General features: G+C 35.8%; 1 protein-coding gene across 5 annotated transcripts; it reads left to right on the top strand.

The window, feature by feature from the left end:
- Positions 1–3,860: 3,860 nt before the first annotated feature.
- On the top strand, positions 3,861–12,036 carry LOC149020724 (uncharacterized). Of its 5 annotated transcripts, none has more exons than XM_089148935.1 (15): positions 3,861–4,406; positions 5,619–5,689; positions 5,808–5,919; positions 6,017–6,178; positions 8,376–8,480; positions 9,984–10,067; positions 10,235–10,350; positions 10,473–10,574; positions 10,692–10,805; positions 10,895–10,954; positions 11,049–11,115; positions 11,214–11,267; positions 11,371–11,445; positions 11,526–11,561; positions 11,686–12,036. In XM_089148935.1, the coding sequence occupies exons 2-15, from the start codon at positions 5,670–5,672 to the stop codon at positions 11,791–11,793; spliced, it is 1,215 nt and encodes a 404-aa protein (XP_089005061.1). In that variant the 5' UTR covers positions 3,861–4,406; positions 5,619–5,669; the 3' UTR covers positions 11,794–12,036. The 5 variants fall into 5 exon arrangements, with proteins under 5 accessions (XP_089005061.1, XP_089005060.1, XP_089005062.1 ...); XM_089148934.1 differs by having other exon boundaries at positions 3,861–4,394; XM_089148936.1 differs by having other exon boundaries at positions 3,861–4,394; positions 10,898–10,954.
- Positions 12,037–12,178: the final 142 nt, after the last annotated feature.

Raw genomic sequence — 12,178 nt, forward strand, 5'->3', positions numbered from 1 at the left:
CAAGTATCCATTTTTTTTTTATTTATTATTTTGCTTTGAAATATGCAAACAACAAGTCTCTCAAAGCCTTTGTCATTTGAAATATGGGCTTAGTAAATATTTAACAAGTGCATTATCATTATAAAATCTTTTAATGTTTTGTTTTTATTCATTTTACATATGTCAAAAAGCGGAGGAGAATAAGCAGAGACAATCCATTAAAATTCATCAACATGCCAATTTTTTTTGATATATTAGTTCTATAATTTTTATTTCTTGTAGATAAAAAATTGTTGATTTTGAACACCTAACGCAATAGACTTGAAGAGACTTAATGCTTATATGTCTTTACGTGCTCTTGATAAATTCAACATATCAACAATGTACTCAAAAATTAAAAAAACCGGAGAAGGAGATCCAAGTGGACAAGTACTGGTTTTTCACACATTATAATAGGTGTATTACTTTCACCTAGTCTCCATGAAAAATTAAAAAATATATATATATATGAGCCCCTTAGCTCCTCGGCCTTTAGTCTCTTTTTTTTTTTTTTTTTTTTGAGAGAGTACTCTTTTCTCTTATCTCTCGTTCTGTCGAACAATTTCACTTTGGCTTTTAAGTTCACCCTTTTACACATATGGCACCATTATCAATTTGTAAGTCTCTGTTTATGACTTTACTTCTTGTTCTCTTTCTTTCAAATCCAAACGTAACCCACAAAGTCTTTGTTCTCTATTTTGATGGGTTAGGTTTTATCTCTTCTCTTATTAAAAGATCCATCAGATCTCTTCCTGTAGTTTACTTAATGTCTTCAACTAATAAGTAATAACCCACTAGACCAACGGGGGTTGGTCCAAGTGGTAAGTAGCTTGGTCCGCTTAAGCAAGGTTTCGGTATCGAAACCTTGTGGATACAAAAAATTTCTGCTGGGAGACTCACCCACCACAGCCAAGTGTGCGACCCCGGTCGAACACCGGATTAATCAGTACAAAGCCTTGAAAACCGGGGTTGGCAACAAAAAAAAAATAATAATAATAACCCACTAGACCATATCGTTTTGGAAACTTAGCCATGCCTTTGCACTTTCTTAGAAGATTCAAAACTATATGAAAAATAGAAGCTCCTACTCCCCCATGGAAGATTCAATATTGTTGAATACTCAACTCTTTCACTTTCCTGTCTTCCTTCCACTTAAACAAACTATCCTTTCTCATCCATGATCAGAGCCATTAAAAGTTTGTTGTTGTGGACTTTCTTTGACACTACATTTGTAATATAAGAAATAGATATATGAATTTTTTATTCCTACCTTTCTTTGACTTCTTGCGTAAGATGTAACAGTCTTTTTTCCAAATAAAAACTATTCATACTTTCTTGTGTTTAACCGCTAAATCGCTTACACCACACGCTTACTAAAAAGTGCAAATTATTACCAAAAAACAAAATAGATATATAGAAAACACTCTAAACAAAAGCTGATTTTAACAATTGATTCATAGCTTCTTTTCAACTTGTGTACGTGATTGTTTAAACGGTTTGATTTGATTCCATTTAACAATTGATTTATAAGTTGTTTCAATGGTCAAGTTTGAGCTATGAAGAGTCAAAGTTCCAATAAAAATTGCACTTTTTAGTAAGCATATGGTGTAAGCGATTTAGCGGTTAAAGACAATAAGGTATGAATAGTTTTTATTTGGAAAAAAGACTGTTACATCTTACTCAATAAGTTAAAGGAAGGTAGGGATAAAAAAATCCATAATTTACGTATAGACCTTCTTAGACTTTTAATCAATTACATCTAAGAAAAATAAATTAATAACAAATGCTTATTTCTATTAAGTGTTGGAGTTAAATAATAATGTTATTAATTAACAAATATATTAAATATATATTTTAACCTTTTTATTAAAGGGCAAATTGCATATAACCCCATAAATTTTGAATCAATTATATCTATTATTCCTGAAAAAAATGAATTATCCATTTGCTATTAAGTGTTGGGTTAAATGATGGGATAAATGTATACCAACATAAAAAAAATAGTAAAAGACTCCCTAAAACATGGTAAATTGAGAAATTTCAAGAGTAGTATATGTAGTTAATTTGAAATTCAAGGAGTTTATATGTAATTTTTCCATTAAAAAAGCACACCAAGAAATAAATGTAAAATGAATATCTAAATGTTTTTTTTTTCTTTTTATAAATGAGAATAAGATTTATTGAAAATGGTATAAATGGTTTTTGTGATAATATAATTAATCATTCTAACAGAATAAGACCTACGTGTTTTTCAAACATAAAGTAGGGTGCCATGCTTTAAAACTTCCATTTTAGTGTGCCAGTGCAATTTGCTCTTGAAATTTAAGTATTAGATCCTAAGATTTGTGCAATATATGTTCATTATTCTAATTTTTCTGGTGTAATATTAAATTGTGTCGTTCAAGAAATATTATCAAATCACATCATTCTCTTATCCTCATCTATCTTATTTTATATATATTTTAAAAAATGTGTGAATTTTTTTTTTCAATTTATTTTTTTCACTCATGCATGTATTTCTTTGAATTATTTTCGCACCAGTGAGACCAGCTCAACGAAATGTAAATTAGGTTTGCGCCCACTATACTTTATTTCTATTCATACTGCCAAAACATTTAGTTCCATGCATCAGAAGAGACGTCAAATTTCAAAGCTAATTTGTGAAAAAAAACCTGTCTTTATTATAAGTGTTTTTTGTCCAAGTCCACCTAACAAGTTCTGACTTGGCGGCTTCTCTCCTAAGTAGTTTGAATTTTGAAAATTCTATGCTTCTAAGAAATTAAGACTTTCGAGTTCCGACCAAAAATTAAAAAGAAAAAAAAGGAATTGAAGACTTTGTAAGACTTGTGATTGCAAGGGAAAATCCCGAAATTTCTCACGAGAATGACATTTTTGTTTTATTTATCCAGCTAAAAATAGCTCATGCCAGGATTGTTTGTTCACCGGGAAAGTTTTTCACCTCATAATTGTGGTTTTTTTTTTTCTTCTTCTCTTCTTTTAATTTAAGATAAGATGTGAAATGTATTTTTAGTAAAACAAATGTATTTCACTATTTTCAACATAAATCCAGATGTAAATACATTGGAAAATTCCCATTTAAAACTAATATCAAGGGATTAAATCAATTAATAAACATTATAAAAATGGGGTGAAGAGTTTGAATCTCTATAAAAATATATGCAAAACATTACTATATATTTAAATTATATAAAATTACTTTCTAAGAATATAATCATGTGTGTTTGTTGACCAAGATAGACCTAAGTCCAACATAAGAATATAAAAAAAAAAAATTTAAAAATATTTGTACACGTTAAGATTTATTGGATTACATTTACATCTTTTTTTATTTCAAATTTTATATTGAATGCATGTCTGCTGATACATCAAGGTTGAATAATAGTTCATCATCCATTATATATTCAAAGTTCCCAACCCCCTCTCTTATCCTCAAATCTCTTTTGACTTCCCAAAAATAAAATAAAGGAATGAAAAGAAAGAAGAACACAACATTTTTAAGGTTTTTTTAGTCATACTTATTTTTTAAAGTTTTTTTTCCCTGCTATTCTAATTGATTAATGCATCAACCCAACACAACATTTGTAATGTAATAAATTTAACTAAAGATGGAAAAATCACATAATTAATTATTTTTAAGTTTATCTTTACAAAATAATCATTCAATATTATTGCTATTGTGTAGCAAAAAAACATCAGAAGAACACATTAGGAAGAGATGTATTTATGAATTGCTCTATAATTTTTTTTGGTTTGGTAAAAAGATTCTTTATAAATGTTGGAAAAGTAAATAGAAAAGATGGAAAAGGCAAGAAAGGAAAGCGAGTATTCTCCTCTGTATCTCACGTGGTATCAAGCTGTGTCGCGTTGGATTGAAGGAGAATCATCATCTCATATCGCGCGGTTCTTCTTGTGTTTCGCATGAAAATGAAGAAAAATTCCACGATAAATAAGAGAGAACGACGAGACAGTTAATAAATACAGCTTTTAAATTAAAAATCCAGCAGCAGAAGCAGCATTCTCCGCTTCTTTGATCTCTTCTCCTCCCCAGCTTCAAGAGAGAGAAAAGGAAACGCCACAGTCTTGTCTGTCCACGACCTCTCTCTCCCCTCTTTTTTCGTGGGTGTGGAAACAAGAAATAAAAAAAGAAAAAACGAAAACCAGAAAAACTGTTCTTTCACGCACTTGGGGAGTTGGAACTTGCTTCGCAGGCGTTCGTCCACCCATTTTTCGTGGCCTAAGGGGTAGTGGTCTCGTGACTTTTCAGGCTTACTAATACTCCTCTGTCTATAGAAGTGATATACCTTCTTCTTCATCGGAAGATCTCCATTTCGAATTTCTTTTCTTCCAGCTCCAAGGTGCTTATAATGGTCTCAGGTTTTCTCTTTTCGTAATTAGATTTTTGAAGTCTCTCTTATTGTTTTTCTCGAAGAGGTAGATCGTTCTAGTGTTTCACTAACTGATGCTTCCAATATGATTTACGTATGTGTGCTTTTGAACTCGCTCTGATGATTTGGGTTTTTTTGATTGTGTTCCCCCTCCCCTCTGCGCGTTAGATCCTTCTGTACGCCTATTTCTATATAATTCTGCATAAGAATTTGATTATTTGAAGTTTTCACTAGTGTAGATTTTGAATTTCAGATTCAGACTTGCACTTAACTTGTTGGCAAGTGTAATTCTGTACAACAGTTTGTTTTTCTTTTATTAAGTTTGCTGTGAATTCTCTTCTATGCTATTTTGTCACTTTAAAATTCTCTCTCTCTTCTTTTTTCTCTCCACCCAACCCCTTCCCTTTTTCTGAAAAAAAGAAGGGGGGGGGGGGGTTCTCAGGAATTGGATTGTTGTGAACTTTCTTCTGCCCTTTGGAATGTATGATCAAAGAGTTTAAGAGACGAGTTGTCTATAGGATTACTTATGTTTAAGTTGTTGTACAAGGTGCTTCAGTAAATTCGGGTTGTAGTTTTATGTTTAGAGGCCGTTGGGCTTTTCTTTTTGTGGATGTAAGCGCCTTGAGGAACTCAATATAATATGGAGCTTATGGGTTAGAAGTATGAGTTTATCCCATTTCTGTGGGAGGGGTGAGACGATTCCAAGATTGCATTATATTTATTGAAGGACCAACTGATTTTTGCAACTTACACTAATGGGGAAGGGGATAACTAATCTTCATACTAGCTTGCAGTTTTTTGTATCTTAGTGCCTCTAATGATATCTTTTAGTGCCCATCTTCAATCAGTAAGACTGACTTGTCCAAGTTTTTCAGATTTTGAGTGCATTCGTAATCATATCCAGACTCTTAGGTTGGTGCACAAGCATTCCAGTTTCTAACTGTTTTGTTTTTGCTTCAAAATGTTTCATTGCTTAACTGTCTGGAAATTTCTCCTTTTCAATTGTATTGCTTGTTACTGTTTTGGTTTCTATTGAAAAAGTTAACCTCCTTAGTTATCACACATTCTTATCAGTTTTTTCATTGTTTCAGATACTTTATTTGATATTTATTTTCACTTATCCTTATGAAGGCCTGAATTTTTTACTATTGACTGAGTAGCCTTGTTAAGCAATGATGAACTTTGTTGTTGCAGTTATAGAATTGGAGCTTACATTTGTAATAAATTCAGAAGATTGTGACTAACATGGGAATCATAAACCGCAGGTTTATATGCTCTATTCACTTATTTAATGATAAAGAGCTTTTTGTCTCCTATTTCATATGTTCTTTTTAAAGTGAAAGCAACTAACATATTCCATGTTTGGTCTTTTTGTGGCTGTAGTGGAGTTGGAAAAAAACCGAATGAGACTATGAGGCTAATCATTACAACTTTTCTTGGAGTCGTGTTTGGATTCTTGATAGGAGTATCCTTCCCCACAATTTCCCTAACTAAGGTGCACATTTTTTGTTTAGCATTTGTTGTTGCAATATGCGTACAACTTATTTCGTTTGCTAGTGTTGATCTGAATCTTGTTTTTCATGATTTGACAGCTCAACTTTCCGTCAAGCCTTTTCCCTTCCATTGATCTCACTTACATTGAGGACAAGAATTCAGGGCTTTCAACCCAAACACTCTTGCATCGAACCTGGTCTCACGCAAAGCATAATGGAAGCACCTCAACTCATGGTCAAAATTTGAATGGTACATCAAAGGTATTGCTTCCTCCCTAACACCCCCCCCCCCCCCCCCCCCCCCAAAAAAAAAAAAAAAAAACCCAAAATTGTGACACACATACACCAAAAAAAAAGCGGAAGGGGGGGGGGCTCTTTTGTTAACCTGAGATAATTTATGAGATTATCCGTTGGCCTGTAACTCTTAGGCAATTTAACTGTGTGAACGTCACCGCTCCTGTGCTATGACAGACTTGTTGAACCAGCTTACTCTTGTTACACTCTTATGTACATAATATATTAAAATGGACTAAATAGAAAAAGAAAGAAAGAAACCTTGTCTTGATATCTTCCAATTCCATGCTTATGAGAAGGAAGTCTCTGCTGGTTGGATGGTCAGTTCCTCTTCATGTGTAACAGTATTTTATCAGGGGAAATTACTTAAGCATTCATTGAAAGGAAATTGTAACCCTGCCATTGATGCAATGGAAATATGAGACTACTTTAATCAATTATTTCCCCTTCTTTCTCCAATAATGTATATCTTATGATACAATAAGACTGGGTGATGGTTAAAAAAAAAAGAAAGGCTGCTAAGCATAAAATAACAGGTTGTGTCTTGGAACAGCCACTTAGTGTAGAAGTGCCAAAGGGTGGGATCGTCTCCAATCCACACATCCTAGGACCCTGTGAGGATTTGTGATGGATCACAGCCTCCTTAGAGCACAGCTTGCTACTGATTTGGTCATAGAGTTAATTTATCTGCCTTAAGTTCCAATCATTTTCTTTTTGCCCTTGTTCCTCAGAGTGTGCCCTTTCTTTCTTCTCATCGTAGAAGGGCTGTACCATATTTATTCCTCTTTTCCTCAGATGATCTCCAGCCTAGCTCTCTGGATGGAAAACCTTATAGGCTATAAGTTGCAAGAACTATTGGGAAAAAAGAAAGAAAGAATGAAATGGAAATCTTCTACAAAAACCAAAGAGGAATATTGTCTCCTTGAAGGGATGATTCAACTAAATACCCTTCTCCCCACCCCTATTAAGATTGAATTATGATGCTTAAACTGGGGTGCTCTACCTATTGTTTCTGAGATAAACCCAGTTCTTTGCTGATTCTCTTTGTACCAAGTACCAATTTACTGCATAATCTACTAACCATCAATTGTGTGGTAAGAATGTAGGATCTTTCCAGTTGTGAATTTTAAGCTTTCAAGTTCTCGTGGTTTTGACACATGCAGTTTAGCATTCTGTGATGCAACCTCAGCCTGTTGATCATTTTCCTAGTCCTCATATATGATAAAAAGGGAAGGGGGAGGAATAAGTTTTCGTGCTGTGAAATTAAAGGTACAAAAGAAAGCATAGGAAATGCATGCCAAGACTTGTGTTGAACCAATAATCTGGCTGCAGTGTAAAGATATCGTTGAAAATAATCATGCCAGCTCTCTCTTGTATTAGAAAAAAGTTCAAATTTTTTTGAGTGAATACTAGGACCATTCTGTAAACCTTACTAAGCTGCTACCTTGGCTCTAGCTCAGTTGTTGTCAAATACCCTCGGGAATTTCTCCCTCCATATCCTCCAGTGGATTGCAACCACATGCCATTGGATGTTGTCCTGGAACTTCCCTGGCACAGATCTTACTGTTTATTTTTCCAGCAGAGGGATTTCTGACTGGGAACATTGGCAGTTATCAGAACTATTCCTGGTTCAAATTTCTCTGTTGAATTTTTTATGCCATAAAGTGGGAAAAGCATGGGGTTTACACAAGTGGATAGAAAACTTGATGAAATACCTTAATCTTGATGAGATACCTTGATCTTGATGAGATACCTTAATGGTGTTGCAACTACTAATAGAGTGCGTTTGTTGTTCAAAATTGAAGATCCAGTGCTTTTTCAGTCATCTAAAAGGAGAGAAGGGATAGCAAGTATGCTTTTACAATATGACCTGACTGGACTGTTATGTTCTATTAGTTTCATTTTGATTTGGTGTAAGTAGTCCTTTATTTTGTTTACCTACTGTAATAGGCAGTGGTAGGTTGAGAACCTGTAGTCTCTATGTTGTTGATTGGAGGATTTTGGAGTGAATCCTGACCTCTGTAGAAACCCCTTTTTTGGGGAAAAGAAAAATTTGTGAGTAGCATGCTAGCTTAATATTGTAAATTCTTCAAGAAAATTGGTGTTTTGTCCTTTGATATTTTCTTTGCTGACTTGTGTCACCATTTTGCGATCTTGATTTTAGATATGGGTACCAACAAATCCTCGGGGTGCAGAAAGACTACCACCAGGCATTATCACAGCTGAGTCAGACTTCTATCTGCGCAGATTGTGGGGTAAGCCTAGTGAGGTCTGTATCTTCTATTGTAGTCTCTATCTGAAATATTCAGGGCCCTGGATTTGTAAAGTACCTTTTTGTTTCTGACATTCTAGTATTATTGCAACTTTTGAGCCTTTGTGCATGATTTGCATGAGTGGCATTCTTGGCTCTGCATAGACTTGCAGTTATTGGCAATGCTGGTTGAGAAAATCCATATGCCTCACCACCAGTCTATTTTTATTTATTTTTGGTTTTGTGTGTGTGTGTGTGTGGGGGGGGGGGAATGAAACCCTGCTCTGGCTGTTATTTTGGTGGATTTTGGAGTGTTCAAATGTTGCCTTCTTGCTTTTTCCAAAACAAAACCAAATGCTGAGTGCAAATGGAAGTGTCCTAAAGAGTCCAAGCTTTGACTCAGAAAGCAAGTATTTAATTTAGGGGAAGCATAAGCACTGGCAGCTGACTCAATACTTCTTATGGAGTAAAATGACCAGCAATGTAATTGCTTATATAAAAACATTGGAGTGGAAAAAACTAACTGTAGCTCTGGTGCTCTTCTTTGCCTCTTAATAGAAAATGGATTAGTTATTGATATACAAAAAGAGATGACTAAAAATAGAACAGCAGGATGCCAACCTCATGAACCATTCCAATCAAAGCCACAAACCGATAAAAAGTAAAAGAAGCACAATCCAATTCGATTACGAAGGGGGAAAAAGGTTCCAAAACACAATCTAGTCCTCATACCCTTTGCTTGCAGCCTTGCAGTTCATCTGCCAGTTGTGGGTCCAATGGAAAGAGATCAGCATCAAAGATGTCTCAGATCTTGAGAAATGAGAAAATTGCCATGGCCTCTGTCTTCCTGAGGCATCCAATTAATAACCAAGGTAAATGATGCTCAAAAGGGCTTCTCAGTGCGTGAGGTTACCGCCATTGTGGGGTCTGGGGAGGGGCGGGGTGCGTAGCCTTAACCCAAATCACACTGAGACGTTGTTTCCCAATTTGAACCTGTGATCACCAGGTCAGAATGAGGAACCTTACTGTCATGATGAGGCCTGCCCTGAGGTTACCGCCATTGTGGGGTCTGGGGAGGGGCGGGGTGCGTAGCCTTAACCCAAATCACACAGAGAGGTTGTTTCCCAATTTGAACCTGTGATCACCAGGTCAGAATGAGGAACCTTACTGTCATGATGAGGCCTGCCCTGAGGTTACCGCCATTGTGGGGTCTGGGGAGGGGCGGGGTGCATAGCCTTAACCCAAATCACACAGAGAGGTTGTTTCCCAATTTGAACCTGTGATCACCAGGTCAGAATGAGGAACCTTACTGTCATGATGAGGCCTGCCCTTTGTCAACTAATGATCTACTATCCAATACCAGAATGTCAACTGTGATACAAATGTAGACAAGATCCTTTTTTATATGAGTTTTCCACTTTCATTAATAGATATAATGGTTTTTCTCCGTGATATTTTAATCTTGAAGAATTAATTCTTTCTTTGGAACCTCTGGGTGGATGATCAAGCTAATGCTTGCAGGACATAACATTCAAGCCAAAGTATCTTGTAACCTTCACTGTTGGATATAGTCAGAAGAATAATATTAATGCAGCTGTCAAGAAGGTGCCATTGTTTAAACAGCTTCTCTCTCTCTCTCTCTCTCTCTCTCTCTCTCTCTCTCTCTCTCTATATATATATATATATATATATATATATATATATATATATATATACAACTCTGTCTCTGTGTGTCTGTGTCTGGTTGGCAATTGACTGTGCTTTCCTTTCAGTTTTCAGAGAACTTTACCATTTTGCTATTTCACTATGATGGTCGCACTAGTGAATGGGATGAGTTTGAGTGGTCAAAGCGTGCAATTCACGTTAGTGTTCGGAAACAAACTAAATGGTGAGGAACTTCCTCTACTCTGTCATTCTAGTTCCAGCTTCCAAGTTTCCAACTGGAAGATTGATTTTATACTTTAATCAGGTCCGATATTAATGACTGAAATCCATGTAAACTGGTTACAGGTGGTATGCCAAACGTTTCTTGCATCCAGACATTGTAGCATCTTATGACTACATATTTATCTGGGATGAAGATCTAGGAGTCGAACATTTTGATGCAGAAGAGTAAGTTATGGGTGTATGATATATATATATATATATATATATATATAATTTTTTCATGTGATGACTTCTCTCACAGAGACTGATCCTCCCCCCTCCTCTTTGTTAACCTTACTTCAGATACATAAAATTGGTTAAGAAGCATGGTTTGGAGATTTCACAGCCTGGATTGGAGCCAAACACAGGGTTGACATGGCAGATGACAAAGAGAAGGCCTGAACATGAAGTTCACAAGTAAGAATTCGAGATTTCTCCTATCTACCTTTAATTTTCAGTTTATCATGGTGTTTGGCTTACATTCTTCTACTTTTGCATGCTTTTAGCAGAATAACAGAAGAGAGACCGGGTTGGTGCACAGACCCACACTTGCCACCTTGTGCAGCGTATGAAAAGACTTACTTTTTGCTGCCATACTTCTACCCCAATGATCAGTTATTCATTAAAGAGCTTAACAAATTTATTGTCGTGCTTGTGCAGTTTTGTTGAGATCATGGCTACTGTGTTCTCTAGAGATGCATGGCGCTGCGTGTGGCATATGATTCAGGCATGGAGCATTTTTGAGTTTTGTTTGCATGCGGTTCTAGTCAGTCCTTGATTCCCTTGAAAGAGACACACTAAAACCCTTATCATGTTTTTCTGCAGAATGACTTAGTTCATGGATGGGGCCTTGATTTTGCTCTTAGAAGATGCGTAGATGTCAGTGACACTTTCCTTCATGATACATTGCTTATTTAAGTTATTATTAAATCCTTGCTTGTTACTAAAGTTGTGCTTTTGTATTTCATATTTCTGTTGACAGCCTGCACACGAGAAAATAGGAGTTGTAGATTCTCAGTGGATTGTTCATCAGACCATTCCCTCGCTTGGTAACCAGGTAAGATTGTAAGAAGAAACATCAACCCATTTCATTTCAAGGCTTTGGTCTGATATTTGAACTGGTCCACTCTTTAACAGGGGCAGACAGAGAAGGGGAAGGCACCATGGGAAGGGGTAAGATATGCATTTCTCCTCTTTGGGCAATAGCCACTGCTGCTACCATCCTTTGTGGAGTTAGATTTAACTAAAATGTGTTCCCCAGGATATTGGAGTGCTCATTCTTTTTGCGGTATTTCAGGTGAGGGAGAGGTGTAGAAAAGAGTGGACTATGTTTCAAGGCCGAATGGCACAAGCAGAGAAGGAATATTATATGGAAATGGGAATTAAATTGCCCGGTTCAAGTTAGTTGCTGGATGACAATGGCAGCAACAGAGACTCGATTTCGTTCTGTACAAACATCAGCGGAGTTCAGCATAGGCGTAGCACTTCATTTGTTAGATTAAGAAAGAAATATAGAGACAAACAATAGCAACACTTGTGGAGTGAAATTTTAGCAATAATTATTTATTTTTTTAAGTGAATAAAATTATATTTAATCCGCTCAAAAGACTGAAATACACAAGGTGGTTACCCGGGGACAGGAAAAGAAGAAGTCTTTTATGAGCTAAAGATGCAAATGGGGAAATGCTTGTTTCAATCAGAGGCTAATGAGTAAAGATTGGATGGGAAGATGGTAAACGGGGAGACCTGAATGCTGCTCATTAAATGCATATTAGATCAAAATCTTGACC

The sequence above is a fragment of the Hakea prostrata genome, chromosome 3, assembly GCF_041222555.1.
Source record: "Hakea prostrata isolate BN-2017 chromosome 3, UWA_Hpros_2, whole genome shotgun sequence".
NCBI lineage: Eukaryota > Viridiplantae > Streptophyta > Magnoliopsida > Proteales > Proteaceae > Hakea > Hakea prostrata.

Bases quoted from the DNA above. Each gene is read 5' to 3' on its own strand.
- LOC149020724 (XM_089148935.1), top strand. From the start codon at position 5,670: ATGGGAATCATAAACCGCAG. The intron at 6,179-8,375 runs GTATTGCTTCCT...TCTTGATTTTAG, and splicing joins ATTTGAATGGTACATCAAAG to ATATGGGTACCAACAAATCC. The intron at 10,068-10,234 runs GTGCCATTGTTT...CTTTCCTTTCAG, and splicing joins TTAATGCAGCTGTCAAGAAG to TTTTCAGAGAACTTTACCAT.